At 40.1% G+C, this 17,166-nt stretch overlaps 1 protein-coding gene across 7 annotated transcripts in view; it reads right to left on the reverse strand.

Annotated features, from left to right (window-relative positions):
- cdc14ab (cell division cycle 14Ab) overlaps positions 1-13,853 on the reverse strand; it is a 72,497-nt gene extending 58,644 nt beyond the window's left edge. For 6 of the 7 annotated variants that reach the window (XM_017701273.2, XM_037545341.1, XM_037545340.1 and 3 more), the window contains exons 1-4: positions 13,307-13,853; positions 12,226-12,316; positions 11,837-11,912; positions 4,145-4,237 (exon numbers count right to left, since the gene is read on the reverse strand). In XM_017701273.2, coding sequence (XP_017556762.2) covers positions 4,145-4,237; positions 11,837-11,912; positions 12,226-12,316; positions 13,307-13,403 — 357 coding nt within the window. In that variant the 5' untranslated portion in view covers positions 13,404-13,853. Of the gene's footprint in view, positions 1-4,144; positions 4,238-7,201; positions 7,258-11,836; positions 11,913-12,225; positions 12,317-13,306 lie in introns of those variants that run through there. The other variant, XM_037545342.1, reaches the window with a different exon arrangement.
- Positions 13,854-17,166: the final 3,313 nt, after the last annotated feature.

Below are 17,166 nucleotides of genomic sequence, written 5' to 3' on the forward strand. Positions count from 1 at the left end.
AAAAATAATATATATATATATATATATATATATATATATATATATATATATATATATATATATATATATATATATATATATATATATATATATATATATAAAGGGCTGTCAAAGTTAACACATTAAAAAAAAATGTTAAAACACATTTCCACAGTTTTTCACCCTCACATTCATTTAAAGCACTAAGGGTTGAAGCCCAGCTGCAACACGCTGTATTTTGCTATGACAGAATACAGGATAATTAAATGTTGAATAAATGATAAGCACACTAACAAAAGCTCAAGCAAGGTTGAAAGCTCCCGTTTGCAACCACTGAGAACTGGAAACTATTCAGTCTATTAATAGCAATGAACTACACAAAACAATGTGATTAATTGGTTTAATTACTTTAGTGTATATTATATATAATATATAAAGTGTATATTATATATAAAGTCATTTAATGCAAAAATATCAAACTAATATACATGTATCTTTTTAATTTTTTTATTCAATAAATCAAGTTTAACTGAGTATCTACAACAGCCCTACTTGCTACAGGGCTTGAAGCCTCAGACAGGCCTACGCAGATGGAGAGAACACCAGGCGACAAACTCCAGCGTCTACACCGCAGATTAGGGTTGCAGATCTGGGACTTGTCACACATCCACAGGGATCGGAGTAAAAGATCTTAGCGATAAGCACCACAAAGCTGTGGGACTTCACAAATACCAGCTCGGATCACTTCCCTCTGCTGTGAAATGGGCAATGTTGCCTTTACTTCAAAGTTCTGGACAATGGTCTCTTTGAGGAACACTGGAGAAGTATCTCCCATCCAACTTCCTTCCTCTGTCCCATTTAACGGTCATACATATTTATGATGACTAAACTGCCTCACTCTTCTCACTCACCCTTTATCTTCAGAGTGATCATGCTGTTTAAAAAAAAATTAGGTGCTCTTTCACAGACCATCTTAAAGGAGTAGTTCACAAAAAAAAAAAAAAAAAAAAAAAAAAAAAAAAAAATCTAAATCGAAATTTGGATACTTAATCCAAACATACTCAAATCAGCCAAGACATGAATCAAGCTGTCCAACAATGCACATCTGAAGACAAGAATTATGCTTTAAGAGGGGTTAAAGGAGAAATTAACCCCCTTATATAGTAATTCAGCCAAGAGTTGCTCAGTGTTGGAAGTTTGCTTCTTTAGTTTTGCACTGGAGCTGATATTTAATAGAAGATTATACCATAAAAATGAACACTGTCCAGGCTGCATGGCAGAAATCACCACATCACACCTCAAACCGCAGTGAGCTGTCTATAGACAACACTTCACAAAGCTGTACGTAACCATTAACAACTTAAAGGACTGCAGAGATTAAGAATGCAGTTTGATAAACGCTTTACTGTTCAAAAGTTTGGAATCACTTTTTATATTGAAAGGGAATGCCACCAATTTCTCAGAATTACTGCATAATTAAGATGTTAACAGCCAGAGAGGCTGGTCAGAGTGGCTTGATGTGACATGCTGTAGAGGTTTCTAGAGAAACATGCCAAGTCAGAAGTGTTCACAATGGTAGTGATGGTAACCAAAGATCTGAGGAGTTCAAAGCAGGGCTGGGGAACTGAGGACTTCAGTCCAGCACTGTATCGAGCACAAACTACCAACTAAATCGAGCAATTTACTGATGAAATCAATCAGGTATGCTTGAGCAGGATGTATTTTAAAAACACTTTTCATTATATTAAAAACCCTGGTTACCATCAACACCATTTTAATGAAATTTTAGTCTGTAAATGTCTTTACACTGCATATATTATAACACACACACACACTCATACAGTCACACACACTCACACACTGACCATCTTTAAAATTGAACCGTGTCTGTACTTCATGTTTATAGAGGACAGGATGTGATACAGTGTCAGAAACCACATGGGAAAGTCCACCTGAGAGAACTTCATAACTTGATACTGCATCACGTTAACTAACCGGGTTTGATTTATCAACTAGAGTCGAGGTAAAAGAGTGAAAACTTTACACATTTTTCACCATTTCTTTAATATAAATATATAAACATAACCTGAAAACTTACATCTGATGACACTGCTATGGATTAAAATGCAGCTACCTTATAGAATTCACATGTCAGTCGCTGACGAAGCGGATGAGTAGTCTGCGATACGGTGACCCACATTATCATTCTATTATCATATAAGCACATCACCACAACAGCGCTCGGCTAAGCAGCAGTAGCCAAGCTCCTCCCTCACTCTCACGGCCACAGACTCGAACAGTGGGGGTTTTTAAGTGCCGCTGGTTAAGAGGCAGCAGCTCTGCTGAACAGATACCATTCACAGCTGCTTGTGTGTGACTGGTACTCGGCAGATGGGGAGGCTTTATGGTGGAGGAGTGGTGGATGAATGGACGCAGAGAAACAGGACACACTGGCATCCGGACAGAGAGAGAGAGAGAGAGAAAGTCTGCGCTAATGTGTGTGGACAATGTGGCGGACTATCGGTCCATCAGCAGCCTGTTCTCTCTGTCTGGTTGATCAGGGTGGTGGGTGGAACTGGGAGCACAGCTGAGACAGTGTCTCACACATACGCACACACACAGACTAGTTTTTGTTCAAAGACAGGACAGAAGGTCATAGGCATGCATTTATTATATACACACACACACACACACACACACACACACACACACACACACACACAGGAGAGTAGGGTACCATCTAAAGCAGGGCAGAATGTTATATGGACATTTTATGAAGCTCAACAGGTTCCTTTTGTCATGTTCTCTTATCATAGCATCTTTTGTAACGTGTATTTTGACACCACAAGAGTAACCTTTTTCATCGTAAATTGTTTTCAATCACAAAGGTGTGTGCAGAAGTCACAGAATTCAGCCTCACACAGCTATCTTATTTTAACCTCTCCCTGTGATGCATGTAATTCTTCACTATTTGGAAGCATGTAAGAAACTCGCAGCACGCTAAAGTCCAGTCTTCGGCACATTCCTATGCAAATTTAGTGTTTATTTGCTGAATTAAACATTTTGAGGGGAAAAATAAACCATAAAATACGGCTTGTGCAAAAGCTATGCCACATTCCATCCAGTTTTATGATATGAAAATATGATATTAAATATATTTCGTTGCCCCAAATTTGTTCTTTGTGAGAATGTGCTGACTTATTTTCACTTAGAGTCTCAAATCATGTCATTTGACCAGGGGTGGTCAAACATACTACTGTAAAAATGCAAAAACTGATATGTCTATAAACAGTGTAGGAAAGCAATATGTAATAGCCCTTAAACATGGCTATTTAACCATTACCCAAACTCGGTGACCAAAAAAAAAGGAGGTGTACTATTTATTAATTAAATAAAAAAAATCAAAGTCATGGTCGTTTTGCTGCTCCTACAGATTTGCCCCACATCATTCTGATTATCCTACAAGTCAAGAAACATCTGTCCTGAAAACATACAAAAACAAGCACATATATACACACACAGCTGTGACTAGCACAGATGTCAAAGAGCACACAAAAGTGTTGCACAGCCGTGCGCTGCACGCATGTCGATATTAATATGTTGTGAATACAGGCCCCTGTCTGGCTGCGCCTGCAGCCATACAAAACACCACGATTCCAGTGTCTTTACTGTCAGTAACAACCAAGTGAAGTGAAAAATAGATACCTGAATGATTATCACATTGAACCCACTTATTTGTTGTGTTTAGATACAGTTATATGCAAAGTTTGACCAGCCCCAGTCTATTTACATGCTTTGTTGATTTTATAAACGAAAATAAATCAGCATATACAGAGAATTTAAAATGGTACTCTTCTGCAAATTTCAGTGCACAACTTCTGAACATACCAGAAAAAAAAAAAGAAAAAAAAAAAAAAAAGAAAAACCACCACAGGCCACACTGTTCAACTAAAAAGTGCAGAAGTGTGTTTTTTTGTGTTGATTATTTTCACTTAACACAAACAATGGCATCCAGACTTCTGCATATGACCGCATGCATGTAAAAGTGTAAAACATTGTTTGTGCAGCAGTGCAAAAGCTCTACGGACGACATTATAAAGAGATAAATGTGTGAGGGGGGCACAAGAGTAAAGATCGATTATGTGGAGAGAAAGTGGATACTCACAGCATAGGCACCGATTAAGACAGCAGCGTTAGCCCTCTTGCGCTGGTCAAAGCTGGTGTAGTGCACAATCCTCTTTCTGGTCAGTGTGAAAGACTAGAGGGCAACACAATGGAATAAGAAAGGTTAAACATATAATAAATATACTGCACCAGCAAATATTACACTGTGACATATTTCAGAGCCAAAAAAAAAAAAAAAAAAAAAAGCGTCATATGTATATAAAAACAAAAAGTTGTACGGATTATTCACAATGGTTAATATAAATGTAGATTTCACGGCAAAGACAACCGTTTATTAGGACTTATTACGACATGTTAGGTGAAGAAGTGAGTATTTCATACCTGACGATACTCAACTGTCATTCATCCCGGCTACTAAATCCGCAACAACTCTACAACGCCGAGAGGCAACCCAACGCTTTCTTTTCCCTGCTGAGCTCATGTGTTCAGTAGCTAACTGAGCAGAGCGTGCATCTGGAATGCTCGCACCAAACAAGAGGGAAATACAGACAGATGCACCAGCATCTGTCCCAGCTGTCGCTGCAACCCCAAGCCTTCAGGCACGACAGGAAAGGGAGCAGCAGGTGGGCTGCAGGTGTGTGTGAGAGACAGCTTTGCATTTTAGTGTCAGAGGGAAGTCTGATCATGCAAGGAGCCAACAAGCCGAGACGAACGCTCCTGTTTAATCTGCACTGGATTTGAACCAAAACGGCCTTGCAGCATCTGCTCCTCCACTGCAGCACATGTGGCAGACAAATATCCACAGCGTTGGCGTAAAAACTAGACCACTCAGGAAGAGGAGAAAAAAAAAAAAAAACCCCACACACACACACTTTTCACTAGTTCAAGGGTAGATAGAACAAATATTGAATCTAGCCTGTTCTGGTTTCCAAAAACAGCACAACATCCAGTGCATTCTTAAAATTCCACAATGCAACAACAGGCAATGTAAAAACAACGCACTCCAGAAGACACACACAATGTACTGCGTTGAACAGAGGCTGCACGACTAATCGCATTTTTATTACTATTGTATTATGACTTAACAACAGATGCATCGTTAAAGGCTGTGATGGCATATCAAATTACATTACACATGCACAACATCAGGAGAGATTTGATTAGATTGATAGGAATATGCCGTTAACAAGGTTTGGAACCCTGTCTTCTTGCATGTGTAGAGCAAATGACTTAACCACTCTGCTATAGAACCAGTTACAACACACATGCACAGCTCAAAAGCTACTCTATCCTCAAACACAAACCTGTGAAAGCGCTTCAAATGTGATTGTTAGTCTCACTTCCACTGTTAGTGCTCTTATGCTCTGGTGAGCTTCAAGCAAAGCACTCGACTCCTGAAAAGCTTGATTAGCTGGATCAGGTGCGTTTGATTAGGGAACTAAACTCTAGTGTGGTAGATCTCCTAGCTCGCTGATTTAATAAAGAATGTGGTTTTATAGATTTGAACTATAACAATTGTTCAAAAGCATTTCTGCAGTTTTTTTACCTTTAACTTAGGATCAAAAAGAGGACGTATCGCTGGAAATCTCCAGTTGCCCTCCTTTTCACATATGGCCTAATACATAGCCCATCAACGTAACTTCTGGGGGTCATTTCAAGTCTAGGGCTGTCACCAATTATATGCAACTGCCTGAACAATAACAAAAGCATCTAAAATATTTTACTATAATACAGGAAGAAAATTCAAATGAACAGGTTTATTGGGCCCCGTCTTAGAGACACTAGCAGAAAACTGTACTGAAAAAAAGTGTGATTATGCAGCAGATTACACAATTCACAGTAAGTTGCTAGGGTGCTGCTAGACTAGTTTAGGGTGTTACTAGAATAGTTTAGATGGTTGCCAAGGTGTTGCTAATCTGTGATGGCTGGTTGGTAATTGCTACCTAGTTGCTATGGTATCTCTGGTGGCTAAAAAGAATGCTCCATTTGATTGCTAGGCTGTTACTATGGTATCGCTGGTGGTTCCTAGGGTGTTGCTGGGTGGCTTCTATGGTAACTATGGTGGTTGCTAGGATGTTTCTAGACAGTTGCAATGACCTCCTACATGGTTGTTTGGGGGTTGCAAGGTTGCTAGGTAGTTGCCATTGTATCCCACAAGGTTTAAGGAGCTATATAAGCAGGGTGCAGAAAATTTGCCCACAAATGTTAATTGCCTGCGAATCCCCGTCAGACTGATCATACCAGAGTTGGAATTACACCGATATCTCGAAAACGGGATGAGTTAACAGATAAATAATCAGCAGAAAAATACAAAGATGAATATATAACTAATAGCAATAATGTTGTACAATTAATCATTTAATATTCATTATCATGCAAATTGCAAGGTAATATTTGTCAATTTATTAACAAAGTAATTCTTAATAATGATGGCCCTAATCATACCATTATCGAATGCAAGTGATGACGGGAAACTTGCACCGGCAGCATTTTCGAGTCACTGAGTCAATACGGAAGACCAGGAGTCATTTCTTAACAGATAACCAGACAAAAACCCAGTATGTCACAGCAAATCGGGGCTGTAGGCATGCACAGGGGTGCAGGTGCTTGTGAAGAGATAAACAGACCATCAGTATAGAATAAAATAAGTAAATGAGTCAAACCAATGAAAACGGATGGAGCTAAACAAAAATATCAAGTTTAGCAGCGTTTATTAGCCGATGCTTTAAAACACTTGCTTTGAGACTGCAAAGCTCCACTCAGCAAGGAGGGAAAACTGGCTCAGCACAACTTGCCACACATGCAACTTTAAAGCACTGTAATTTAATCAATTATATGTTCCCCTGACAATAGAAACACACTCCTTTCCTCTCTTCCACTTCCCTCCTTGACTTTTGTTTTTTTTCACATGCAGGCCCATACCAGCGAGGGTTCAGGAAGAATGTCGTCCCCATGGAGACACAGAGTAAATGGTAGAAACACAAGGCGGGGGCAGACAGACGCGGTTGGGAGGGCGGGTGCAGTGTGAGAGCGTTTAAGAATTAAACAGAAAAAGAAGGGAAACACAGAGCTTCATGCTTCTGCTGGAGGACTTTACCTTTAACAATCCGAAACATGAACACATGAGGTAACTACACCTGGCCAGCTTCAGAAACACAGAACAGAACACACAGAGACAGAACAGGGATTATTTCAACCCCTCCATTAAGGGTTTGGTAGAGGGCCACAAGTGACGAAGATTGTCATTTCACAGACACAAGAGCTCCCCTGAGCTTTGGGTTCTGTCCTCTTCAATGACCTGTCCTAAAATTAGAGTAATTGGCAACTGAGGCCAGGAGGTTTAATCAATTATGAGAGCCCTAATAGCTCACTTTTCACATGATGCTGAACTCTGAAAACATTTAAGCAGATTTACAGAAAGACATGATGTTCACCGACAGTAACACTAATTCAGTGCTTCATAGCAAAGGCGCCAATCTAAGACCTCCCCATGTACATTTATCCCTTCATTCAAAGAACAAAACCCTGAAGAACACATAACCCTACAACATTTGCACTCCCATATGAGATTTTTCTCTTTACAAGCAGACATGTAAAGAGAAACTAAAGATTTTTTGATTTAGGTAAGATTTCATCACAGGGATGAGAAATTCCATGTGAAAATCAGAACTTCTCACAGTGTTGGTAATAGGAACCAGAGTTTAATGCCTCCTAAAGCAATTTCACAAAGTTTTTACATAAAATGGTTATGAAATGTGACACTGATTGATTAATAATAATAATAATAATAATAATAATAATAATAATAATAATTTGGGAAGGATGTGGCCAAACTTTTTTTTTTAATCTATTCATGTTAGATGGGTATGTGCAGGGTCTAAAACGGCAATAAGCATCCAAAGAAAATGTATTTTTACGTATTTACCAGCAGTACAAGCAAAAATTCAGAACACAGGTTGAATGATTGTTTTGAACAGTAAATAAAATGGCTATATTTGCATTGTAGACCCCTGGTTCCCATCACCACTGTAAAGAAATCAAATTAGGTTCCTCTACATTAAACCATTTCACATTTCTCCAAATCACTCTGAATAACTGTTTACATCTGAACAATTGAATTGCATTAAAAGAGAGAAAAAAAAAAGAATCTGTGGAAATCCCCATTAGGACCTGGAGGCCCAGAGCATTGCACTGTTTGGTGACCTCGAAACATCTTATTCCACCCATCACAAGCTTGATAATGGACTGACACCGACACTAAACTGTGAAGAGCAATGGGGGACTGTAAATAACCTCACCATTCACGCACACAGATATTCTGGGAAGAAAACAGGCAGTAATGGACAATGTGTGGTTAAATAGAACACATGCTGTCTTACTGACCAGCTCTCATAAGCAAGTCTACAGAAATAAAATCATAGTATGAAGAGGCAGGTCACAACCATGGAATTTCATTTGACTCAAAAATAGCTGTAATCAACAATTTGTATACTTTGCTCATTGCAATATGCAACTGTTCAAAATTTCTTTAGAACTTATCACTGAGACGTAAACAAAGTCATTCAGAGTGGTTGATGTGAAAAGGTTCACTGTGGAGCTCTTTACAGTGGTGGTGATAGGAAGCCAGAGTTGTGATGTTTATAAGGCAAAGCTTAGGATGTACATTCGGCCAAAAAGCTTAATCGCAAAACAAAGTCAGCGTATTCATAATCATGTGCAAAATGTGTAACAATGTCCTATGGGGGAGCTTTTAGATGCATTACATGAGCTGGCTGTCTGGTTGCCATTACTGCCACTGTCAACAGCTCTGACTAAGAATGGAACATTTCACACCAAACCACTCTGAATAACTTTGTTGACATCTAACTGTAAACAACTGTTTTGTTTTGCATAAAACTGCGACAAAATGATGGAACTACCCTTTACAGTATGTGCCTACAGCGGCCAAGCTGGGTGATTAGCTTATGTGCTTTCTCTTTATTAGTAAACAGTAACTCTGAACTGAAGCTCAAGCTCAAATAAACAAACATTACCCACTGCTGCCCTCTAAACACATTTTAGCACCGGTCTAAAGTTTTGCTTTTGCAAGCCCTACTGTACGTCATAGCTCAATACATTTTTTTCCTATTTATTTATTTATTTATTTATTTCTCTCAATCCCACGGATGAAAATTCACATTTTCTTTGTTGTGATGGAAACGTGAAGGCTAACAATAAAAAATAAAATAAAATACTGCAGTCAGCTCAATTATTTGAACAGGCCTAAATATCAATAGACATAAATCCATAAGTGACACCAACCTATTTCCATGGTTACCCGAGGTCAGCACTTCAGCAGGTGAGCTCTTACTTCATTTTTAGCCCCCTCTTGCTTCCGAAACCATAACTATGCTCTTGGTAATGGATATTCAGTGATGGGCCCAGTACATAAAGGTGGTTCATGTGATCTGAACAAGATGAAGCTCCTCCCTAACAGCATCTATCACATCTGCTCCAGAGGCTCTCTTACCTCATATCCCTCCTTTTTCCGGAATGCTTGACCTAGCCGCTGACCCTCCCCCACTCTGACTAATGCGCCCAAAGTAGCACTCAGGCACTCGTCTAATCCTTCTATGGCAAATCCTTGGAGAAAAGCAAACCCCGGTCATGAGCCAGACACCACTGGATGCAGCTAGACCAGATGAATGGCACTCTACAGAACGAAGCAGCTGACTAAGGAGACGAAACACTGTAGTGAACCTGTTGCACACAGTAACTGTATAACTGAGCTGTGTGAAATGTTCACTAACTGGATCGCATTTCGTCTCAGACCTTGCACATGTGTATATATTCACATCTCTTCAAGTCTCTTTTCATAGCTTGGCTTTTTAAAGGGGAATTCCACCAATTAAAATGATAATGAATTCTGAATGGAATGGTTTTGATGTGAAACGGTTCACCGTGGAGAACCTTACTGACTCAATTTCTTTATGGGAAGCGAGGAGTGTAACGCCTACAACGCCAAAGACGTCATTATATTTTTGCTGTAAATAGAAAGCATGTGTCTTCTGATGTCTTCTGTAAATATAACACACATATTGACATGCAAGTACTAATAACTGGAATATAATGATTAGTCTGAAAAAACATGTATATGTTATCTATGGGAGCTACTTTGCCCTGTGACGCCCTGCTAATATCCCTCCACCATTAATGCATGTAAAAAGGCTTCAGGCAAAAAAAAAAACAATGTGGCATGCATAAACATTTTGAACCTCTGGTTCTGATCACCACCACTGAACAGCGCACGGTGAAGTTTCTCACAAACGGAGCACTTACAATTAGACCACTGTCAATTTCGTGTTTACACCTTAACAATTAATTATGCAGCAGTTTTGGAAAAACTATGAAAATCCCCTTTAATAACCATTTTCTAGCTTTTATTTTATATCTCCCTCAGTTAAAATCGTATTTCTTCTAGTAATATATGGTGAGGCTTGTATATTTATGCCCGTCACTGCACATTTGCCCCATCCGTTTTGCTACTATTTGCACTTCAGGTAGATGCTAACCGCATTTCGTTGCCTTGTATTTGTACTGAGAAATGATGTGTGATTAGTTCGCTTGGAAATCAACGCTTTAAATAATAAATAAAATTGGCTAAAACAATTCTAAAAAGGTTTTGCAGTAATTAGCAGAGCACAAGGCGGACTTAAACCCATAGAAGATTCTAGAAATGTGTACAACATGAAGAAATAAGATCTAGTATATTAGAATGTATAACAATTTATAACATTGAGGACATTGTTGTGCAAGTTATTACTCCATTTAAAATAACAATAAAAAAAAAATTAGCACAGCAATGACTCCAATCTTTTGAACCCTATTGTACGTCATACTCACCAAATCGTACTGTTTGCATGTGCAATATAGCTGGTGAAATAGAGCCAATTCTGACTGTAAACAAGCAGCTATGCTTTTATAAGGTTATTATTTTTTTATGGTATACAGGCTGAGAGATGGACTGAAGTCCTGCCAAAAAGTGCAGGGAAAGAACACTTGAGCTTTTCTTAACAGCCAGCACACAACAACTATCTAGGGGGCTTCATGTTGGGCATGTGTGGAATCATAGCAGGCTCAAGCTCAAGTGTCAACCAGGCTTTCTGGACTTGCTGCTTTCTGTGCAAACGCTCAAATTGTGATTACTGTTAAGTTGAGGTTACACAAAGTGCTGAGTAACGAGGAGGCTCTCAGCCAAGCGTGTCCTGTGATCCTGGAGGACAGTGTCGGTGTCCAGACCAAAGTGCCAGCGTAGCTCTAAGACAGGTGAGTCAGAGTCTAAAAACAAAAAGGCTTACACCGTGTTGGCAAAGGCTACCATGCGGAAGAATTTCACCAGCACATCATTTACAGAGGAGGAATTAATTTAAAGAAGAACACACTGTTTTACAGTCATGAACGCCTGTAATGCAGCAAACTCTGGCTGCCTCCGCAGACTCGAACTTGATTGAGGCCCTGAAAGAGGACCTTCTTTGGTGCTCGTTTGAATAACAGATCGCAGCTTGCTTGCGTTGGAAGCTACCCTGCGACCCACACAGCGCTGAAGTAAAATGTCAGCATGTAATGCATTTGAATGCCAATGACATTACAAATGCAGACAATGAGGAGGAGTGGAATATCCATGAGTTGCCGTAGCTGCATACTGTACATATTTTGTGACAAAGCAAAAAAGATAATGGTGAGTATCTCTCACCTTCAGCTTCTTGTTGAGTTTACAGCAGTATCGATACAGCATAGCAAGGTTCAGGGGCCCAAAGTCTGCATAAAAGCTTCAAAACAAACAAACACAAGCAAAACTTAACTTCAGACTGCTCTTAATATGAAAGAAGACAGTTATTTGGAAACGGAGCCTTAATCAGAGACTGAAACACTTTAATTACATGTCTCAAACTTCAGTCTATTTATAGACTCTCCTCTCACAGCACGAAACGGTATAAACATTGCCAATTGCATTATGTAAACGAGGAGGAATGGGGAAACGTCAGTTTGGTAGTTCTGACTGGATGGGAAAAAGTCCCATTATACAGTTGCACAAGTGTTTCAGGGTTGCTGGGGGAGGCTGGGTGGGGAGACCACACTTACTTTTCATACACAAACTCATCATCTGTGCAGAAATAGTGTGTGTTCGCTGTGCTCTTCGGTTTGCTTCTTAACGTGGCAAAGTAGAGTCGATCTGGGAAGAAACAAACAAAAGTGAGTATGAGAGAAACTGCGCTGAAATCAAGAGAAAGCTTGAAAGTCTGGGGTAATGAAGCCAAGATTACATGAATTTGCTACATGATGATATTTTTATAATATTACATAAAAGTTCCATCATGACACGCTTTTCGGAGAATGTCATGGACACAGCCAAAGAACACTTCAACACAAACAGCGCACAATTATTCCTTTTTAATTGGATTTAGTGCAGCGCTGTTGGTGAAGAGTTTAATAAAAATGACTGTACTCAAACTATAACAGGGTATTGCGAAAGTCTGAGTACTGCGATACTGTATTTTTGCCATATCGCCCATCCCTTTTTCAGCCTTCCACACGAGTACAGCGTCAGCCACAGTATCTGTTTGCATTACTAAAACTAATGACTAATGTGTCACAGACGGTCTATTTTAAATGTAATGCTAAAAAAAAAAAAAAATTACATAATTCAGGGCGTCGCAATTTCACCACAGCATTGTTGAAAAAAATACTTTTCTTTAATAAGAGCTCTATTTTGCACAAGGACATGAGCCACTTTGCAGTCTTTTATTCTGGAATTAAGTTTGCATTTTTTAACCTGTGTAGTATCAGTCAAAACGAGGCTGAAATTGGCCGTTTATTCGCATTTTCTGCTCCACCTTAAACAGTACAGCGCCAGAATGTCACTGCTGCGCCATTTAAGGTGAACCAGAAGATTATAAATACTTACACGTTTTAAACAGCTGGCGAATAAGAAGCAGATTCGTTTTGTATTCCATTTTAAAAACACAAAGATATCGAAAGGCGAATCTTCACCGCAGAATTAAATATCGTATCGAACCGGTAAATGTATGTATCGTTACACCCCCCCCAAAGTTACTCAGGCTGCTCTGGTTTGTTTGAGTGGGAAGTTACCACAGCGCTGCACCGACGCTGAGCGCTCTTCACCCCGGCACAGCGGTGAATCACGGTCACCTAACAAACTTACCTTGAATAAATTCGGAGGCTCCTAACAGGTCATTGTCATCGGCCATTTTAAACAAAGTCGAGAGAATAGTGGAGTGCTTTAGGTTGTCCAGAGTCATGGGCGAAGCAAACAAACCAAAACAAACCAAAACAAAACAGCTACAAGTTTTCGAGGGGAAGCTGTCCGCTCGCTTTCTCTACGCAGTCTTCTCCTCCAGCCAACTAGTTAAGTTAGTCCCCAGCACAGCTCAATTTCACCATTTTAAGCCCGAGAAACCACAAACAGCGACGACTCAAGCTCCTCTCGTCGCCCTTCGTTTGCTTAAAGCCGCAAAAACAGTTGCTAACATGCTAAATGTGCCCAGCGGCAACGGCAATGAATGGAGAAGCGGTTAGCACGAGCGCGCAGCCTGCACCGCGGTCCGTCCACAAAGTGTCGAACAGGTCCGAATAAACTCCCTCGGCGCGATATTCCGACTTCAGCTGCAAACTACGGAGAGATAAAGTCCTCGCACCGCGCTCTCTCATCCTCAGCACCGCCTCCGCCGAAAGGCTCCCCGATCCGCCACGCTGGGTCCGAATGCGCGTAACTGAACGAGCGCCTGGAGAAACATCTTAAAGGGACGTCACGTGGTACACGGGCGGCCAATCACAGCGCAGAAGACAGCTACTCGCGTTCGAACTCAAACTGACCAATCAGACCGCAGAAAAACATAAACCTGTAATAAAGTCTGGAAGTAGTGATTAACTTTAAATGGGCGCTTCAGCCAAAAGCAACATGCCCACTCACCTCCTACGGCGGTGCCACTGTAGCCCCAGGGGTGAGATTTTCCTGCGTGGAGGGCCTACATGCCGCATTACGTGTGTATTTTATGATTGCCCCGCCCCCTCGCCCCGTGTTTCAGTCTCAAAGGGGAAGTCGGTAGATCTTTCCGAAATTTCTGCATGATGCAGTGTCTGAGATGTAAACACAGTCGTTCAGAGTGGTTTGATGTGAAAATGTGAAACGGTGCACTCAGATCTCTTTACAGTGGTGGTGATAGAAAGATGTCACGTCTGCAACACAAATATAGTCGTTTTATTCACTATCCATCAGTGGTGGACAGTAACTGAGTAAATGTAATTAGTTACTGTACTTAAGTAGTTTTTTCGTGTATCTGTACTTAAGTTTTTCCATTTTGGGCGACTTTTTACTTTCACTCCACTACATTTCAGAGTCTAATATCTGACTTTTTACTCCACCACATTTTGAGAAATCTGTCCTTCCTTTTGGTTTCTGTGTGTATAAAAATGTAACATGTCAAAACAAAAAAAGTGCAAAGCCAGAGCACCAATCAGGGCCCAGCGGTCACTTTGTTCTGAGCTGGTTTTGACCTGTTGGTCATACCAACCCAGTGCAGCACACGGTTCAACGTCAGAACAGCAGTGTAAAGATTTGGGAGCACATACGTCACCTAAATGATGAACTAACCTAACTTTGTCTAAATAGACCACAATATAGAAATATATACGCATGTGCAGTCGTGACTGAATTCATACAAACACTTTCATTTTATAGTAAATTAGTTACGGTTAGTTTATGTTTATGAACAGAGGCCTACAGATCAATACAGTAAAGGAAAACTTATTTGTGATCCTGAGTTTAAAGCCAGTTTTTATTCAACTTGTAACTAATTTACAAAGTAATCTTGAACTGAAACTTGCAAAAAGTGATTTCAGAGCCACTCGGTTCTCCCTGATGGAAACTGTTTACCTTCAGTGTTTTGTGCTTATGATCATTTTAATAGACGTCAGCGTCACTAATTAATGACGTTCTATTAAAAGACTGGTTTACCAAGAGAGACGCTGGAGGACTTTCACCTGAAATGAGTTCATGAAGCCAGTCTGGTTATAAAAATGATAACAGGACCAGATCAGAGCCAGAATTACTCTTTTAGTACTTTTACTTTCCTACTTAAGTACATTTGAAGGTAAATACTTTTGTACTTTTACTCAAGTTGTGGTCTAGAGTAAGGACTTCTACTTTTACTGGAGTAATATTTTACCTTGGGTGTCTCTACTTTAACTCAAGGACATGATTTGTGTACTTCATCCACCTTTGCTATCCAAAACCACCAGTCAACCTACATGTGTCTCCTGAGTTTTTATGTGTAATGTCGATGACGGCAAAATGGTAGAAAAGCTGAGCTTTCTTGGGGACTACTTTGCCATAGAACACCCTTCTTGTATCCCTCCACCATGAATGGAATAAAATAAACTTTAAATTATTAAAACAGTTTTTAGCCCAAAAACGTTGTCATAAAACAATGTCCGAGACATCAGGCAGTGAATTCATAGCCATTTTATGTAATAACTGTCTATGAGGGAGCTTCCTATCACCACCACTGTGAACAGTTCTGACTCGGTAAGTTTCTCTAGAGCAGAGCGTTTCACACCAAACCTCTCTGGATGACTTGTTTACATCTTAACCATTTGATTATGCAGAAATGTTCGAAACAGGCTGTTTTTGTTACTGTCTGCTAATATATGTATATATGTAAATATGTATTATGTATGTATTATATGTATTATACTCAGCTTAGATTCCATACATGAACTGGGGGAAACTGCTATGGTTTGAAACTTCACAAAGCATAATTTTTAAAAACAGTTATCTATGACAAGGGCAACTGTATTAGTTTGATTACATCGCAACTATTTAATTATTTAGAAAAGTTTTAATAATAGTGGACTTCCGCTTTAAGTGTTTATAACTGCGTGAACAGTTATATCATCTAAAACATTAAAGTCCTTGTTTCTACGCTCATTGTTCATTTTATCAGCTCTACTTACTGTATAGCTGCACTTTGTAGTTCTACAGTTACAGACTGTAGTCCATCTGTTTCTCTGATACTTTGTTAGCCCCCTTTTATCCTGTTCTTCAGTGGTCAGGACCCCCAAGGACCCTCACAGAGCAGGTACTATTTGGGTGGTGGATTATTCTCAGCACTGCAGTAACACTGACATGGTGGTGGTATGTTAGTGTGTGTTGTGCTGGTCTGAGTGGATCAGACACAGCAGTGCTGCTGGAGCTTTTAAACACCTCAGTGTAACTGCTGGGCTGAGAAAAGTCCACCAAACAAAAATACCCAGCCAACAGCGTCCTGTGGGCACCGTCCTCTGACCACTGATGAAGGACTCAAGGATGACCAACACAAACTATGCAGCAGCAGATGAGCTAACGCCTCTGACTTTACACCTACAAGGTAGACTGACAAGGTAAGAGTGGCTAGAGTGGACAGTGAGTGGACACAGTGTTTAAAAACTCCAGCTGCACTGCTGTGTCTGATCCACTCGTACCAGCACAACACGCACTAACACACCACCACCACGTCAGTGTCACTGCAGTGCTGAGAATGATCAACCATCCAAATAGTACCTGCTCTGTGAGGGTCCATGGGGGTATTGACCACTGAAGAACAGGGTAAAAGGGGGCTAACAAAGTATCAGAGAAACAGATGGACTACAGTCTGTAACTGTAGAACTATAAAGTGCTCCTATAGAGTAAGTGGAGCTGATAAAATGGAGTCAGTTAAAAGAAGGTGGTTTTAATGTTATGGCTGGTCAGTGTATCTGAGCCAGGGTTAAGTTTTTCCATATTTGTCTCCCTCCATTCTCTGTTGCTCCTGAGACCCAAACACAAGAGTACACGAAGATCACATATCCAACCCCTTGTACCAGGTGGCATTGTGTTTATCCAGGTCACCCACAAAAACAAGCGGTGAGAGTGAATGAACCGTGCACGGGTCGGATCCCTGATTATCAGCAAGCTCACGCAAGAGGTGAGATATAGGTCAGATGGTCAGGATTTGAAACCACAATTAAAATTCCACTGAGTCTGTA

The sequence above is a fragment of the Pygocentrus nattereri genome, chromosome 15 (genome assembly GCF_015220715.1).
Source record: "Pygocentrus nattereri isolate fPygNat1 chromosome 15, fPygNat1.pri, whole genome shotgun sequence".
Lineage (NCBI taxonomy): Eukaryota > Metazoa > Chordata > Actinopteri > Characiformes > Serrasalmidae > Pygocentrus > Pygocentrus nattereri.